This window comes from Aquarana catesbeiana, linkage group LG02, assembly GCF_042186555.1.
Source record: "Aquarana catesbeiana isolate 2022-GZ linkage group LG02, ASM4218655v1, whole genome shotgun sequence".
In the NCBI taxonomy this organism is placed as follows: Eukaryota; Metazoa; Chordata; class Amphibia; order Anura; family Ranidae; genus Aquarana; species Aquarana catesbeiana.
In genome coordinates this window covers 309,661,262-309,680,243 of record NC_133325.1, presented here as the reverse complement: position 1 = coordinate 309,680,243, position 18,982 = coordinate 309,661,262, and the positions used below count along the sequence as shown (strand labels likewise).

At 42.7% G+C, this 18,982-nt stretch overlaps 1 protein-coding gene across 3 annotated transcripts in view; it reads left to right on the top strand.

Moving 5' to 3' along the window:
* Positions 1–18,982, top strand: part of MGAT4A (alpha-1,3-mannosyl-glycoprotein 4-beta-N-acetylglucosaminyltransferase A) — a 159,465-nt gene that overhangs the window by 83,553 nt on the left and 56,930 nt on the right. For all 3 annotated transcript variants that reach the window (XM_073614667.1, XM_073614666.1, XM_073614668.1), the window contains 2 exons: positions 9,954–10,094; positions 14,557–14,690. In XM_073614667.1, the coding sequence (XP_073470768.1) occupies positions 10,025–10,094; positions 14,557–14,690 (204 nt within the window). In that variant the 5' untranslated portion in view covers positions 9,954–10,024. The remainder of the gene's footprint in view (positions 1–9,953; positions 10,095–14,556; positions 14,691–18,982) is intronic.

The following is an 18,982-nucleotide window of genomic DNA, read 5'->3' as shown; positions in this document are numbered from 1 at the left end:
GTTCAAGAATTGATGTCTGCCGTGGGGGTCCCAGGCTTCGCTAATTTCTCATGTTGAGCCAGTGTTGCCTTCCTCTTTGTTTCTGATCCCTTAATAAAGGATTTTTGTTTTGAATTATACTCTCCTATGTGTTTTACTTCAAAAAGGACAGTTTTTTTGTGAGGATTCAGGTACATTTCAAATATACAATGTGAAATGAACAAGGGACACCAACACCAAACAATCTCCTGGAGATTAAATAATAAAAGATATCAATGGTGTTGGGGTAACTTGACACACAAAACACACCCAAAAATATTCTGGAGTAAAAATAAAAATAACATTGAACAAAGATCAGCCTTTGAAAAAATCCAAACATTAAATAAAAAAAAAGGCTTAAAATCCCAAAAAAAATTAAATAAAAAAAAAAACAAATTCTGTCAGATGTGACAACTAATAACAATATATTCAGGGAATCCCAATAAAAAAACAAAAATAAAACTTTGTGAGAAGTGTGTGTGAATACGAGCAGCAAAACGACTTAATTCTTGTCGCATTATAAAGAAGAAGAGAGTGCGCTGTATTAAACCATTTTTAACATTGCAGCGTGACGAAAGTGCTGTATCCATTGCGAACGCTAAGTTTACCAGAACGAGCTGTTCCGTCTTGGAATTTCTTCTGAGCATGCGTGACACTTTGTGCGTCGGAACAGGCCACACACGGTCGGAATTGACGCGATCGGATTTTGTTGTCGGAAAATTTTATCTCCTGCTCTCCAACTTTGTGTGTCGGAAAATCCGATGGAAAATGTCCGATGGAGCCCACACACGGTCGGAATTTCCGACAACACACTCCGACATTTTCCATCGGAAAATCCGACCGTGTGTACAGGGCATTAAACCCCTTTCACACTGGGGCAGTTTGCAGGCGTTATTGCGCTAAAAATACCGCCTGCAAACCGCCCCAAAACAGCCTCCGCTGTTTGTTCAGTGTGAAAGCCCGAGGGCTTTCACACTGAAGCGGTGCGCTGGCAGGAGAAGAAAAAATCTCCTGCAAGCCGCATCTTTGGAGCAGTGAAGGAGCGGTGTATTCACCGCTCCTAAACCGCTCCTGCCCATTGAAATCAATGGGACAGCGCGGCAATACCGCGGCAATACCGCGGCTATAGCCGCGCTATACGAGTGGTTTTAACCCTTTTTCGGCCGCCAGCGGGGGGTTAAAACCGCACCGCTAGCGGCCGAATACCGCGGTAAAATAGCGCTGTTTTACCACCGACGCCCCCTACCGCCCCAGTGTGAAAGCAGCCTTAATTTACCAGGACATGCTCTTATTTTGCTACTTAACCCATCAATTTCAACCTGTATAAGGCTAAGCACTATTTAACAGCGTCATTCCCTGTTCCATGTTTCTATTTTAAATTATTTGTTGGAAAACAAGAAATATTATAAAGCACATATATACATTATTATCTTTGAGGATTTACTGTTAAAAATATGTGGTTTAGAGTATATCTGTTTTATTTTAAAATCGGTAAGAACTTTAAATTACTGATGCATTATGAGAAAAATGAAATCTATGCAAAAAAAAAATTCTTTTGTAAATAACTTTAACATGCTTTGTACCAAAAATGTAATTTTAATGCTGCAGTAAATAGAACAAGCAGCAGAATAAAATGTATGTTTTCCCCACAGTAATGGTACTTGTGTTCAAAATATTACTGATCAAACTTGAAAAATACATTTTTTTTAACTTTTTTTTTTTTTCCCCCCTTAAAATGCAAATAAATTAAAACATTCTCGGAGAACTTTAGGGCCACAAGAAAGCCCTGTTTGTCTCCCAAAAACAATATATGTATCAATTCTTTATCATGAGTAATTAAAAAATGAATAGGCTCATGAAATAAACACATAGCAGAAATGTGAAAATATGGTCTGGTCCATAGGGGGTAAACAAGTGTGAGAGCTGTAATGATTAAAGGCAAATATAGTGTGTTTTTGCAAGCACATATTTTAAGTTATTTTAGTGTTAAAAGCTGAACTCTAGGCACTACCCCCCAAGTGACACTTTTTGGGGACCAGTGACACCAATACAGTGATCAGTGCTAAAATAAATCATTGGGTCTGCCGGACACACGTATCAGCTCCTCCTCCGTGCAATGGGAGCGCGCCCACACTATCTATTGCATGAAACAATGTACAGGTAGAGCTGCAGTATATATGCAGTGGGCGGTCTTTAACTGGATAATGACCATCAGCAGGCAGGGCCCGTTCTTATTCTGATGACGATGGGGGTGCTGTGCTGCACTCCTTCCAGCAGATCCATTTAGTGTGATAGCCGGACTGTCCCGAGTAGCAGCCCCTTACTGCCTGTGCCTCCTGCACGTCCTCATCTTCCGAGCCACCTGTGAGCTTATCCTCCGGGCCGCCCTTGCTGCTCACCTTCCCCGCAGCCTCTGTCTGTGAGGCTGCCCACTCGCCGTGTGGAGATGGTACTCAGAGCTGGGTGCTGTCATCCTGCCTTCACTCTGAGGCCTTCTCTGCCCGCTCCCCACCACCATACCTGGACTCCATGACCCAATGGGTCAGTCTACCCCTGCCTCCGTCCCTCACTAAACACCTGCCGCGTGGAGATGGATGCCCAGCCATTTATAACTGAAAGCCAGTACTGAGGAGGGAGAGTATGCAGGAGCCTGACATTGCACCCGTAAACATCCTTATAGCACTAAGTCACTGGGAAATGCCACTGATGGCTAATCTACAAATCTCTATAATTATTACCAAAAATATTAACATTAATATTAATACAAAATGTTAGTCACATAGAATTTCACTTTAAAACAAAGGCCCATCAACAAAAGATAAAGCTTCTCTCTCTTACCCAATCCCACCCAAACGCCAACCACCAGCTTAAAAAAAATACCTTCTGGCTTTTCTACTTCCTTAATTCCACCATCCTTGTCCCTCGCCAGCACTGCTTCCTGGAGTGGTGACTGGTGATCCAGTGCTGCAGTCTGTGCCTGTGCTTACCAGTTGCCTCTTTATAATCATCACGCTGTGCAACCTTCTGGAATCTGAGAGGACCCCACAACTGGACAGTCCAGTGTCCATGTCACCCAAAGAAGAACCCTCCTTCTCTGCAGTGAAGATGGAAGATTCGGATCTTCCACATTTTTTTTTAAATTATATAATAATGCAGCAATCAGTGTTTGTGTGTGTGTGTGTGGGGGGGGGGTAGTGCCTAGAGTTCAGCTTTTAACACTAAAATAACTTAAAATATGTGCTTGCAAAAACACACTATATTTGCCTTTAACCACCTCAATACTGTGCACTTTCACCCCCTTCCTGCCCAAGCCATTTTTCAGTTTTCAGCGCTGTCGCATTTTGAATGACAATTGCGCGGTCATGCTACACTGCACCCTAATGAAATTTTTATAATTTTTTCCCCCATAAATAGAGCTTTCTTTTGGTGGTATTTGATCACCTCTGCGGTTTTTACTTTTTGCGCTATAAACAAAAGAAGAGGGACAATTTTGAAAAAACACAATATTTTTTACTTTTTGCTATAATAAATATCCAATTTTTTTTTTTTTTTTTAACAAATTTTTTCCTCAGTTTAGGCCGATACGTATTCTTCTACATATTTTTGGTTAAAAAAAATCACGATAAGCGTATATTGATTGGTTTGCGCAAAAATTATAGCGTCTACAAAATAGGGGATAGATTTATAGCATATTTATTTATTTATTTTTTACTAGTAATGGCGGTGATCTGCAATTTTTATTGTGACTGCGATATTGCGGCGGACACATCGGACACTTTTGACACATTTTTGGGACCATTCACATTTATACAGCGATCCGTGCTATAAAATTGCATTGATTACTGTGTAAATGTGACTGGCAGGGAAGGGGTTAACCACTAGGGGGTGATCGAGGGGTAATGTATGACCTAGGGAGGTGATTGTAACTGTGGGGGGAGGGGACTGACTGGGGGAGGTGACCGATCAGTGTCCCTATGTACAAGGGACACGCCATCGGTCTCCTCTCCTCTCTGACAGGACGTGGATCTGTGTTTACATGCACAGATCCACGGTCCTGCTCTGTTACCCGGCAATCGCGGGTGCCCGGCGGACATCGCGGCCGCCGGGCACGCGCACCGGGTCCCGAGTGACGCAGCGGGCGCGCGCACGCGCCCCCTAGCGGCTCGGGAGGGCGATCACGTCATATGACGTCCGCCCAGAATAAGAGAAGCCTCGTCCCGCCGTCATATGACGGTGGGCGGTGGCTTAGTGGTTAATCATTACAGCTCTCACACTTGTTTACCCCCTATGGACCAGACCATATTTTCACATTTCTGCTATGTGTTTATTTCATGAGCCTATTCATTTTTAATTACTCGTGATAAAGAATTGATACATATATAGTTTTTGGGGGGACAAACAGGGCTTTCTTGTGGGCCTAAAGTCCTCCGAGAATGTTTTAATTTGTTTGCATTTTAAGGGGGGGGGGGAAAAAAAAGAGTAAAAAAAAATTATTTTTCAAGTTTGATCAGTAATATTTTGAACACAAGTACTATTACTGTGGGGAAAACATACATTTTATTCTGCTGCTTGTTCTATTTACTGCAGCATTAAAATTACATTTTTGGTACAAAGCATGTTAAAGTTATTTACAAAAGAAATATTTTTTTTGCATAGATTTCATTTTTCTCATAATGCATCAGTAATTTAAAGTTCTTACCGATGTAAAAATAAAACAGATATACCCTAAACCACATATTTTAACAGTAAATCCTTAAAGATAATAATGTATATATGTGCTTTATAATATTTTTTGTTTTCCAACAAATAATTTAAAATAGAAACATGGAACAGGGAATGACCCTGTTAAATAGTGCTTATACAGGTTGAAATTAATGGGTTAAGTAGCAAAATAAGAGCATGTCCTGGTAAATTAAGAGTGAACTCCCTGTGCACACAATAAACATTCCACTCTCAGGAATACAGTACAGCTACTGTATTACTTTTGTTTTGGTTTACATGTGTTAAACTGAATGCTCACTGCAATTGGCTGTCAAAGTGATCATTCAATGAGGAAGGCTTCTGACTGGCTCCCCAGGAGCTCATTTTTCTACAGATCTCTCATGGGTCTCATGGGCCCGGAAGTGAGGAGGAAGTGATAAGAAACTGCAGGATGTACAGCAGAGGCCCTGTGTTAAGAGGAGGGAGTTTTATGGATGTGTGTAAGACAGGGGAACACAGGAGGGAGGGATTGCAGACACCCTCCTCCCCTCTTTCACCCCTCTCTCTCACCCCCCTTCTCCTTCTCACCTCCCTCTCTACCCCCTTTCACCCCTCTCATCCCCCTCTCTCTCTCACCCCCCTCTCAACCCCCTCTGCTCCTCATCTCTCTCTCATCCCCCTGTCTCATTCCCTTCTTTTTCGCCCCCCCACCCACTTCCCTTGCCCAACTTTTACGCCTCTCTCATTCTCTCTCATCCCCCTCTCTCTCACACTCCTTTCTCCCCCTCTTTCTTGCCCCCCTCTTTCCCTCTCTATCCCCCTCTCTTTCACACTTCCCCTCTCTCACCTCTTCTCTCTCACTCCCCTCTCAACCCCCCTTGCGCGCTCTCTCTCTCTCTCTCTCTCTCTCTCTCTCTCTCTCTCTCTCTCTCTCTCATCCCCCTCTCTTACCCCTCTTCCACCCTCTCTCTCTCTCTTTCTCTCTTGTCTCCTCTCTCTCTCTCTCTCTCTCTCTCATCCCCCTCTCTTACCCCTCTTCCACCCACCCTCTCTCTCTCTCTCTCTCTCTCTCTCTCTCTCTCTCTCTCTCTCTCTCTCTCTCTCTCTCTCTCTCAACCCCTCTCCCTCTCTCACCCCCTCTCCCTCTCTCACCCCCTCTCCCTCATTCCCTCTCTCTCTCTCTCTCATCCCCCTCTCTTACCCCTCTTCCACCCACTCTCTCTCTCTCTCTCTCTCTCTCTCTCTCTCTCTCTCTCTCTCTCTCTCTCCCCCTCTCTCTCTCTCAACCCCTCTCCCTCTCTCACCCCCTCTCCCTCTCTCACCCCCTCTCCCTCATTCCCTCTCTCTCTCTCTCTCTCTCTCTCTCTCTCTCTCATCCCCCTCTCTTACCCCTCTTCCACCCACCCTCTCTCTCTCTCTCTCTCTCTCTCTCTCTCGTCTTCTCTCTCTCTCTCTCTCTCTCTCTCTCTCTCTCTCTCAACCCCTCTCCCTCTCTCACCCCCTCTCCCTCTCTCACCCCCTCTCCCTCATTCTCTCTCTCTCTCTCTCTCTCTCTCTCTCTCTCTCTTATTTTCAACGGGTTGTCCAACTCATAGGCTTTCATTGTAAAAAGTAGTAAAGTACAACTATTGTGTAGAACGGCAAAGCAGGGAGCAGAACCAGTGTGTGTGTGTGTGTGTGTGTGTGTGTGGTAAACAAACATGGCCACTTCCATGTACATATACAATTACAAAGTAAATAACAAAATAATATTTGTTTTTCTTAAACATTAGCATGTATTGATAAGATCTGATTAGCTTAAAGCAGAACTTGTTCCTAATGGGACAGTTCCAGTTTATACCCTTCATCTCCCCCCAGCTCTTTTAATTTTGGCACTTTTTTGGGGGGGAAGCAGGTACCTGGTTTTGACAGCTACCCCCTTCCACTTTTGGTTGTTCCACTGGAAGTTCTCCCCCTGCCTGCAACCGCCACGTCACATGTCACAGGTCTGAGAAAGTGGGAGTATTCACAAAGCACAGTCGCGCATCGCGGATGCGTAGTGGGCAGCTGACTGTGAAGCCGCAAGGAGTTATAGCCGGCTGCCAACAGTAAACATGTTGGGGTCCCAAAGACCAGCGAAGAAGCGGTTCGGGTGAGCACAGCGCGGGATCCCTGGACAGGTAAATGTGCTTTTATTAAAATTTACAGTATTTGTAGCTGCTGACTTTTAATTTTTTTGTACAAAGGCTGAAGAACCGTTTAAGGGCAGTCGTATTTACATGTTATAGCTAAATAAATGATGAAGAGAGTATACATCCTTTTAAACAAAATGTGTGTTAGAAATACATATTTCTCATTTTTATTTAGCGAATACATTACTTTCCAGTGTACAGTGCGGTCTTGTGTTCCTTTCAGTGTTCTACATTTTTATTGTGTATATTAAGGGGGGAGAGAGATGTTTGGAGATGATAAAGAGAATGGGGCTGCTATGTGCCTGCAGACTCCGCAGAGTATGCTGGCTGGAGACTGCATGTCTCTGCACATGTCATGTTATGTACAGGCAACTGATTTTGTATGTGACATATAGGAGAGGCTCTCTGTAGACTGTTCAATGCATTCTTTAAAACCTCTTTTTATGTTTTGGCTATTGCTACAAATAAAAAGCGTTCAGAAGATACACACTGGTAATCACACAAATTCATTAAATGTTACAGTTTTTCAAAGTTCCAGCTACATGTGTTTTACTTTTTGGATAGAATGGGGAGGGTTTAAAACACCTGTTATATTTTTTTCTTATTTTGTTATTGAGGACCCCACTGGGGAAAGTTCTTCTTCCTTTCCCATGTGCTCAAAAATGTGTGTGGAAACTCACTCAATAAAGCTTTATTAAATTTTTATTAAACCCAGGACCTTACATTCACTATATCTGGTCTCCCACAGTACACAGAACATGGAAATGCAATTATTTTAATAAATATAAACTGCTAAATACATTTTCTCCTCAGCAGTATATAGCAGTCTTGTGACTTCTATCAGTGTCTGGTTAAAGCTTGTAGGAGGAGTTTTCATTCTGCTCTGCTCATCACATGCATCCTCCCAGGAAAAAAAAAACTCTGTAGTAATACACACCAAATTGAGCATGTGCAGAATGCCCCCCACGACTCTGTACTATCAGGAGATTGATTGGGGACTTCAGAAGAAAGGGAGGATCAGAGAAGACAGCATCAAACAGCCTTTTTACACAATGCAGAGGATTAACCCCTTAGGTTCCACAGTGAGTATAACAAGCATGCTTTACTGCATATACAGACTGATTTTATTGTTGTGGGTTTGGTAACACTTTAAAGAGGAAGTAAACCCCGATGGGGTTTACTTCCTCTTTTGCTCCCCGCAATGCCTGAAAATTAAAAGCATAATGGGCTAGTATGCATCGCATACTAGCCCATTATATGACACTATATGACATTATATGACACTTACCTGCAAATGAAGCCCGCGCTGTCCCCTGTGCAGGCCGCGTCCATCTTCGCCCCTCTTCCTTCCGGGGCCGCGGACTCCAGCTCTGTGACTGGCCGGAGCCGCGTGACGTCACTCCCGCACATGCACGTGAAAGCCGTCAGTCAAGGCACACGCTGGGGGTAGAAACAGCACGGTGGTCCGATTCTTCACAGCACATGCGCCGATGACAACATCGGCACACTACAAGTGAAGTATCTAAATGGCGCACGTTTAGGAGATATTTCCACTACCTATAGGTAAGCCTAATTCTACGCTTACCTATAGGTAAATGTCACACAAAAGGGTTTACAACCACTTTAAAAGGCTCATATTCTTCTCTAGTGCACTTGATGGCATTCTGCTTTCTTACTATCCATGGGACCATATAGGAAGTGGAGAGAAATCTCCCCACTTAGGACAAATACAACACTTTACTCTTTTCAACACTTTGAGGAATCCTCTTTAATGAACCTTATACACACAAAATATATATTAGCAAAATATAGTTGGAAAAGCTTTTTCCAGAATGGTAACCTGACTTTCGCAACTGCAGTTCAGCAAGTATATCTTGGCCACCTCTTACATTGGTGGCTGGTGGGAAGAATTCTTTTACTTTGGTAGCTGGTGTGAGGAATGCCCTCTTAGATTGGTGGCTGGTGTAAAAAATGCTAACTTAAGGCACATTCACATGAGTGTATTGCTACAGTACAAATCAGCTTTGAGCTGCTAGCTGTGGCCGCCGAGCCCCTACACTATAATGACTGGCTGTCGGCAGCTATAGCTATTATTGACGGTTTGCAGAGCCAGCGATTGCCTGCAGTGATTGCAGAGGATGCACTTTGTGTGTATGCAGCTGCGATCACGACCGGTTACCCCTGGCTGTGCAATAAGCCACGAATAGCTGCAGCCACCGACAGCCTGTCATTACATTGTATGCTCTCGGTGGCCACAGCTAGCCGCTTGCAGCCGTCAAACCTAGCAGCAGAAATCAGTGAATTCCTGCCACTGGGACTCGCATCATGGCAAAATGCCTGTTCGACTGTACCCTTACAGTAGTGACTGGTGTGGGGAATGCCCTCTTAAATTGGTGGCCAGTGTAAGAAATGCCCCCTTAGATTGGTGTCCAGTACGAGGATTTCCTATCTTACATTGGTGGCTGGTGTGAGGAATGCCCCTTTTATATTGGTGGCTGGTGGAAAGAATGCCGCTTACAATTTACACTGTTTTATTGGCTGCTCTTACTGCAGAACAAGCACTATAGAATACATACTAGTATAATCTGAGATTAATTTTAGAGTTGGGAGCCACCCAAAGCCTGATACTCCTGCTATTTGATGAGGCCCAGGTGTGGCCATACATAAGTGATCTAAGTTGAATCTCATTATGTCTAGCCCATTTGTTCCTCCTGAGAAAACATACATGTCTTCTAATATATGATCATGACTTGTACTTACTGCCATATTTTGAACTTCCAGTAACATTGCCACTATTCACATTAAGGGAAATGTGCTAATGGAAATATACAGAATGCTGTGACCTATCATCTGAAATTGCTTACGGCCTGGCTGTTCCAGGGACTTCAATACTTTGTTCCATTGGGCTGGAATAATTGCAAATCAGGGGATCTTACTTAATTTTCTGAAAATTTGTTTTGATTGTCAGGCAGCCAGCATTTTCAAATAGAGGTCGGCAATAGCAACATCCATTTTTTTAATAATATTTATTGCATAAAATATTTTTTTTTTCTCTCATTTCAGATGAAGCTCAGAAACTGTTCAAAGATTTAACTAATAGAAAATCACTACAAGTGCCAAATATTTACTACCATATGCCTCATTTATTAAACCATGAAGGAAGCCTTCAGCCTGCTGTGCAGGTTGGCCTTGGAAGAACAGGAGGTAGGTACTTCCAAATAAAATGCACTCATTTCTAGCTCTATCCATCTGTGAGTTACAAGCCTGCCATAAAGGGGAAATGATGGATTGAATCTTGTTACATTCAAATCTGTTATGTCATATTTTTCATAATTAGTTATTTTACAGTGATTTTTCACTTTTGAAACAGTTGAGAGTATATACAGTAATTGTGAATGGCAGGCTTAGAAATGATGGTGCTCATCTTACTGGTACCCTCAACAATGAATTTAAAATGTATGGAAAAGATATTTCAGATTTAGCTAGATGCTTGTTGGCTGAATCACCCTTTAACCCATGTAGGAAAGTTGGTTAATGTTTTGGTTTACTTAAAACTCAACTAAACTTGTTGTCTATGGGAGAAATTAAAAAGAACGTTTTACTTACTGTATATCTTGCTCCCCCCGGCAGCCAGTGCTTTCTTCTCTCTTTTAATGCTTCAGGCCCTGGGCTTCCTCACTTACAATGCAGAACTGCTGGTACTGCATTGTACCTGAGGTTGCAACTACCGGAGCAGTGAAGAGAAGCTGCTTCAGGGGACTGGTCACACGGAAGAAAGGAGCCTGTGGAAGCGAGTGTTAAGGAGGATCTTCAACCTAGCGAGAAAAATTTAAACATCAGCAGGTATAAATACTGTAGCTGCTGACTTTTAATAAAAGGATACTTACCTGTCCAGGCATCCAGCAGCATCCTTACCCAGGCCGGTTCATCGCCAGTCTTCGGGTCCCTGGCTCCAACATGTTTACTGTGGGAAGCTGGCTACTTCCTACTGCGCATTTGCGAGCCTCACTGCGCTTTTGAATTGTCCTGCTGTCTTTTGGGACCTTTGAAATCTCCCAGAAGGCTACAGGCAAAGAAAGGTGGAAGCAAGTTGATATTAAAACTAGGCACCTTCTCCCCAAAAAGAATTTGAATGTACCAAATGTAGTATAAGAGGAGGATGTTGGCAGTTTGTAACACTCAATTCCCATAAACTATTTTTTTTCTAGGGGAGGAGGGCATAAAGCGGAACTTCCCCTTTTAGGGAGATTAGCTTTCAAGTGGTTGTAAAGGCACAAGTTTTTTACCTTCATGCATTCTATGCATGAAGGTAAAAAACCTTCTGTGTGCAGCCCCCCTTAATACTTACCTGAGCCCCCTCTTGATCCAGCGATGTCCAGGAGAACCTTGGCTCTTCAGGGACTCGCACTCCTGATGGGCTTTTGGCAACAGCCGAAGCCATTGGCTCCTGCTGCTGTCAATCATAGCCAGTGAGCCAATTAGGAGATGGAGGGTGCGGGGCCGAGCCACGGCGCCGTGTGTGAATAAACACACAGAGCTGCGGCTCAGGAGCGCACCTGCTTGGGTGGTCCCACAGCAAGCTGCTTGCTGTGGGGTCACCCAGCAGGAGTGAGGAGCCAGGAGCCCCAGCGAGGGGGATCTGGGCTGCTCTCTGCAAAACCATTACACAGTGCAGGTAAGTATAACATGTTTGTTATTTTAATTAACAAAAAAAGAGGGTTTAGTAACACTTTAAGCCCCCTTTCACACCAGTGCGACTTGTCATGCGATCTGACAGATCAAAGTCACATGACAAGCCGCATTCTATTTCTGGCTATGGATCTGTTCTTATCGGTGTGACTCCGATTTGTACTGATTATGAAAAGGTTCCTGCACAAGTCGCACAGATGTCGGCAAGCCGCACATAAAATTGCACTGAGCAGTGGCTTTGAAATCGTGCTGAAGTAGCACGATTTCAAAGCCACATTTGGTGTGAACTCTGTGTTTACCATGCATCAAAAATGTATCTAGAAAAAAAAAAAGTTTTGTCTATAAGAAAATACAATAGGGTTGATTTACTATAGGAGTAGAGCATGGTACTTTCCAAAGTGAGTTTTGACCAAACTTAGTGAATGAGTGAAAGCTAAAAAGTGAAAACGCTCTTTGCATTGAATATCCAAAGTTGCAACCAAAATTTAAAAAAAAAACTCACACATGAGTGGATGATTGAAGTCTACATGGCATTATCTCATTTATTAGACAAAAAGAAAATTCACTTGGCAAAGTGAACATACCTGACACATAAGTTCTTTAAAACTGGCAAACAGGAAAATACAAAGGTGAAATACATATAAGAGATGTCATACCTCCTAAACAATTTGGATTTCTGTCCATCCACAGCTAGCTGGATAACACTAGTTTTGCTGTTAAGGTGGAATGTTAGTCAGAAAATGAAGTCCTGCTAGATCACTTCAGGCTGGCCCCTTTTGCAGGTATAACTATGTAAAACCATAAAAATAAAATATATAGCGTCCTGTGAGCCACCACTTTAAATAAAGAAACAATGTATCCTCTTTGATTCAGCAGCAAGCATTACACATGTCTCATATACCATGCAAAAATATTCAAATCAAATTATAGACACTGCGCTATCTGAGATATAAGCATAAATGCTAGTGAATAGTGTTCTTCAATAAAGTGCTAATAATGCCACGCATAAAATATAAATATAAATAACGAATGCTATACTAAAGATGTAAAAAATATAAAAAATGCATACATAGATTGCAATAGCAAATAATAAATGCCTGAAATGGTTATAAGTGACAAAGTGCATAAGTGCAATGAGTAACCATAAACCATAAAGAGTCCACAGATTCAGGAATAACCACTGATCCAAAAACTCCAAAGGATTAAATAAAAGTCTGAATAAATAGAACTACAAAGAACCACTCCTGGGTTCAGCAGTAGATCTGAGATGCTGGATGGATCACCAATGAGCCTCGGTATGTTAATAGAGAAAGGAGGACTTCATGGTATAGTATGTAAAAACAATTTATTAACACAGTAAAAAGATCCCACACAGGGTACTCACAATAGCCAGGCGCGTCAGTGCGCCATTCTACAACGAGCGTAAATCAATGGGTAAAAATGGCCGATAACGGGGTGGTGTGCTGATCGTTTCTGGTAGTTCATCTACCACATGTACACATACCTGTCCCCATACGTGTGGGATCTTTTTATTGTGTTAATAAATTGTTTTTACATACTATACCATGAAGTCCTCCTTTTTCTATTAACATATCGAGGCTCAATGGTGATCCATCCAGCATCTCAGATCTACTGCTAAACCCAGGAGTGGTTCTAATGCGTGTATTGACCAAGCATAATAGCAAGGTCACACACTTCAAGGTGAGCCTTCAATACTTAGGGGGAAGCACCTGAGTGAGAACACAGCATTTTTCTATTAGATCACCTTCACAGTATTTTCTGAATCGCATGAAATGTGGAGCACTTGTTGTTTGACACCATTTGAACTTTGCACAGTGCACAGGAGCACTTTTATTTGTAGTTCTATTTATTCAGACTTTTATTTAATCCTTTGGAGTTTTTGGATCAGTGGTTATTCCTGAATCTGTGGACTCTTTATGGTTTATGGTTACTCATTACACTTATGCACTTTGTCACTTTATTATTATAACCATTTCAGGCATTTATTATTTGCTATTGCAATCTATGTGTGCATTTTTTTATATTTTTTACATCTTTGGTATAGCATTCGTTATTTATATTTTATGCGTGGCATTATTAGCGCTTTATTGAAGAGCACTATTCACTAGCATTTATGCTTATATCTCAGATAGCGCAGCGTCTATAATTTGATTTGAACATTAAAAATAAGTGTCTATCCTGTTAAAATCCAGCAATACACTGTCGCACCCTGCTCTGCACATGCTCAGTTGCTCTTCCATTTTTGGCACTGACGAATTTGTAGCAGCTGATTCTTTGCAGCCAAGGAAGCTTCTTCTGTTTTGATCTGCAACTGCCATTTGATCAGTTATGACACCAGCCATTTGATGGTTTAACAGTTTAGATGAGGACACAAGCAAATGTGACAGTTAACAATCCTGGCATTCCAGGAACGTAACTGTTTTTTGAAACCGTTAAATTGATGGGTTTAGTTCTGCTTTATGATTTACTGCTGTCCAGGGGCTCTGGGCTTCACCAAAATAGCAGCCTCGGGCAAGAAGAAGAAACAGGATCAATGCTGGAGGCAATTTACAGCACACACCAATTTTGGTAGCATAACTATTAATGTGGAATGGATGTTCCTTGCAACAACACACTATTTATCAAGTTGTTATGGGTAAAGTTCCGCTTTGAGGAGTACAGCCCACCCACAGCCTGCAGAATGGACAGTGAAAGAGCAACAGGAGTCTGATGAGCTCACCTTTCTGTTCTCTCTTGCTGTCATGCAGGATATTTGCATGCAGTATACCTGATTGGCTCCTAGTCCCTCTCCCGGTGCGTTTGCTGCTGTTCAGGGCATACCAAAAGCTGATAACAAGTCAAATTCAGGTTCAAAAATCCAGTTATTTAAAAAATAAATGGAATACATAGCTTCATTAATGCATGTTTTTTTATACCTGTTTGATGTTCAGCTGTGTCTATTTTTGTTTTTCTTTAGTGTCAATAGTAATGGGCATCCCTACTGTAAAGAGGGAAGTTAAGTCTTACTTGACTGAGACGCTACATTCCCTGATTGATAAATTGTCTCCAGAGGAAAAACTTGACTGTGTTATAATAGTCTTCATTGGAGAGGTAAGATCTTGTTGTTTAATGTCTGTTCAACAAAAGCTAAAAGGTGCGTTAAAAGATGCATATGTCGCTACATAATCTTGTTTCAGAACTCTCTGAAATAGTGTAGGAATTATTACATTCATGCTTGGTTAAGTAGCAGTAATAGTAGAATTAGCATTTAGATGCACACCCTTAGGGCCTGTTCACATGAGGGGCATTGAGCTGTGTTGATCTGCCAGCTCAACACAAGAGCATATAGTATAAAATTGTTCTCTATGTGCCCCGTTCACACAATAGTGGTGTGTGGAGCGTGAAAATACAGCATGTATGCATTGTTACACATTGCAGCACACACCACCGCTTGTCAACACATTGCAAAGTTGTATTTTTTATTAAAGTTAAAGAGCTTTGCAAAACACTGTGTATCATAAACTGTTCCTTAAAAAAAAAAAAAATAGTTTCACCTCTTTAATTTGTTGCTTCTGGATGGTGATGATCACCTGCAGTCTGTTTGCAACTGTCTATATACTGTACATGTACCCTAGAGATAGCTGCATGGCATTTCTCAGAGAGAGTTTCCTAATGGTGGCAACATTTACGTTTTCATCACAAATACAAAGAATAATGTATGTCTCATTTCAAGGAGAAGTATAGCCAAAGCTATTTTGTCTATACTTCTCCTGTAGGACGCAGAAGTACAGTTAGTTCCGCACCCCTGTGATCCATTTTCAGCCAACAGCGGGCTAAAGTCTGCTGTCGGCTGACATCACTCAGTTGGTCCAGGCTGTGAAGAGATCCTGACCATATGGTCAGGCTCCACCCAGGTGCCTGGACCAGCACCTGGTTCAGCCTCTCAGAAAGCTGCTGAGAGCCTGAGGCAGTCCCTGCCATCCCCTGCACAGCCCAGCTCTTCAGTGAGCGCTGGAGGGGCATAGCAGAGAGCCACTGACTGACAGTCATGACTTTGTACTCAGAGCGGAGGGGGAGAACTGAGCGATCAGCCATGTTTGATCACTCAATTCTCACTGCAGGGCCGGCGAGGGACCGATGCAGCATTGGTTCGAAACTGCAACCACCTAGGTGAGTATAATTTTATTAATTTTTAAAGTCCATACTTCTCTTTTAAAGTGTAATGCATTCGGCTCTTAAAGTGTTTGTTAACCCAAAAAAATAAATAAAGATCCTGTTCTTTTAAAGCATGTTATACAGCACAGTGCTTATGCTGTATATTTTGGCCCCCTATATCACCTGAAATACTTGGCTGATCCTGCCAGTTTCTACTCTCCCCTCTGTACCCTGACCACAATATATCAGGGCTGCTGAGCCCCGACACTGTTGTCAGCATACGTGCCTTTGTCATATGCAGCTATCTGCAGCTCCCCTCTGTCTCCCCTCCTCCCCCTTCCCCTCCCTGCCTGTCATCTCTTTCTAGCGCTGATCTGCTCCTCTCCCCACTGCATAAAAACTAACTGATCTGTATACAATCCCCTCTGTAAGATAAAAAGCTGTGTCCTAGTGCATGTGCTTTATAAAAAAAAAAAAAAAAACAACAATTTCTACCTGTTTTAAAAGTGACTCCCAGCGATTACATAACTCCAGGCTCTCAGCTCCTCTCTTCCCTGGCTGATGTCAGCAGGGGACTCTCGGCCCCGCCCACTGAAGATATCAGACGGGGAGAGCTGAGAGCCTGTAGTCATCTTATTGCTGTGGAAGACACTGTTAAAACAGGTAGAAATCATAATTTTTTTTTTTATAAAGCACAGGCACCAGGATGCAGCTTTTTATCTGACAGAGGGGATGATGTAAAGATGGGATCGTGGCTTAACAACCACTTTAACTCCTGTTGTGGACTGACAACACACAGCATTTTTGTGGACTGGGTGGTGTCAGCCCTGTCCAGTGTCTTTTGCTAAACTACTCAACCACACCCACTCCCAGATCTCTTAAACATAAAGGCTTCTTATTCTGTAGTCCAAGGTAAGAACTGGAAGAGCTCTTTAAGATAATTGAGGAAATGTGCAGAGGACTTAAAATTTCTGACAAGATCAACAAGTGTTTTTTTTTTTTTTTGCACTTATCATATGGTTACAACAAAATGCTTACAATGGTATATTAAAAAAATTAAAAGGGAGCAAATAGAGGGCTTAATTTTTAGAACTCACACTGCCATGCAAATCCTACTTTTAGCCCTCTGCGGCCTAGAGTTTGTTCTCAATATAGAAAGCTGTAAAACCATGCTTTCTGTGTAGCCGGGTTTAGAGAGTGATGATACAAGGTGACCAGTGAGGTTATGGTGAAGGAACCAAAAGTAACCCTAAAGGCCTTCACAAAAATGAAATAAATGCTGATTATTCTTGTATGGTTTTATCTTCTTTCGGGAAGATGTTGCAAATTGCAACTTTGTTTTCACTAATTTCTAGAAATAGCTTGTTTGGAATGCTTTAAACTTGATTCGTCGGCCATTCTGCACTGTTAGAAATGCAAGTCTTGCCAAAGAACAGACAGTACAACATAAACGCTATTAACTTTGTTAGCCAGAAAAACATCCCCTGTGTGCCTCTCTGACGCTAGTGTCTGTAGTTCCCAGGGGCTGAGACCATTCCCCTGTACAATGAGGGAACGTTGGTGACCTAAGGACATTCACATTGGGCAGGGGCATGACTCTTAATGAGGCTTTGCCATGCATTCAGGGGAGGGGGGTTATCTGGCTAATAAATGTATAGGCAAACATTTTTTTAGGCAGGATTTTTACCATTAAAAGATTAAAATTCTCAACAGATTTAGTTTGAAGCAACGTAAAGAGCCATACTCAATAATGAGGAGTTACTCTTGAGGGCACCAAACCCTGGAAGATCTTTTATTGAATTCTCATTGGGGGCTATTAGTTACTGCATTTAGGAGTTGTCCTAGTGAACAAGCACTTTGTTGAATAAGGCAGTTTATCTATAAATGAGGAACTGATCACTCTACTAATCCATACAACCCTTCAGGGTTGCCAACTGTCAGTACAATTACGAATCCGTAATTTTTGCAGACTGCATGTGTGTAACGAACATTAATGGACAGATGCAAAAATTACAGATTTTACAAACTGTTCGTATATGTGCTGACAGTTGGCAACCCTTTAATGTAGTGATTAATGAGTTCACTATTAACACCTGGATAATATATTCTTACTTTGGAGTGCAGCCACCATGGTGTATGGCTGCACTTCAGTACTGCACAGTTTAAATGCTCAGTAATTAAAGGCTCTGTGTACTGGATTCTAATAGCTCTTTAAAATTATTTTATGCACTCATCGTGTTCTATCATTTCATGGTGGTTTAGTGTTTTATACCTTCTCTACTGGCATGCAGTCTGCATCTATGAAGGACCTAGGCATAGTTTTTTTTTTGATATTTTTATTTTGTGTCTTCCAGTATAATATCAAATGGTGGAGATAAAACTCTTGCAAACTGTCCTTCCATGAAACATACTACATACGTTAGCTAGGTTATCTTGTCTATAACATAGATGGAAGGGGTCCTGTATTCTTCAGAACAATGTTCCGTATATACTCGAGTATAATATATATAAGCCGAATATGAGCCGAGGCACCTACTTTTACCACAAAAAAAAAATGGGAAAATGTATTGACTCGAGTATAAGCCGAGGGTGAGAATGCTGTAAGTGGAAAAGAGGGTCAACAATGCCCATCTGCAGCTTCACTGTGTCCATCTGCATGCCTATGCCTCATGCCTGTGCCTCATGCCTGTGCCTCATGCCTGTGCCTCATGCCTGTGCCTCATGCCTGTGCCTCATGCCTGTGCCTCATGCCTATGCCTCATGCCTATGCCTCATGCCTCATGCCTGTGCCTCATGCCTGTGCCTCATGCCTGTGCCTCATGCCTGTGCCTCATGCCTATGCCTCTGCCTCATGCCTGTGCCTCATGCCTGTGCCTCATGCCTGTGCCTCATGCCTGTGCCTCATGCCTATGCCTGTGCCTCATGCCTGTGCCTCATGCCTGTGCCTCATGCCTGTGCCTCTGCCTCATGCCTCTGCCCCATGCCTCTGCCCCATGCCTCTGCCCCATGCCTCTGCCCCATGCCTCTGCCTCATGCCTCTGCCCCATGCCTCTGCCCCATGCCTCTGCCCCATGCCTCTGCCTCATGCCTCTGCCCCATGCCTCTGCCCCATGCCTCTGCCCCATGCCTCTGCCTCATGCCTCTGCCCCATGCCTCTGCCCCATGCCTCTGCCCCATGCCTCTGCCCCATGCCTCTGCCCCATGCCTCTGCCTCATGCCTCTGCCCCATGCCTCTGCCCCATGCCTCT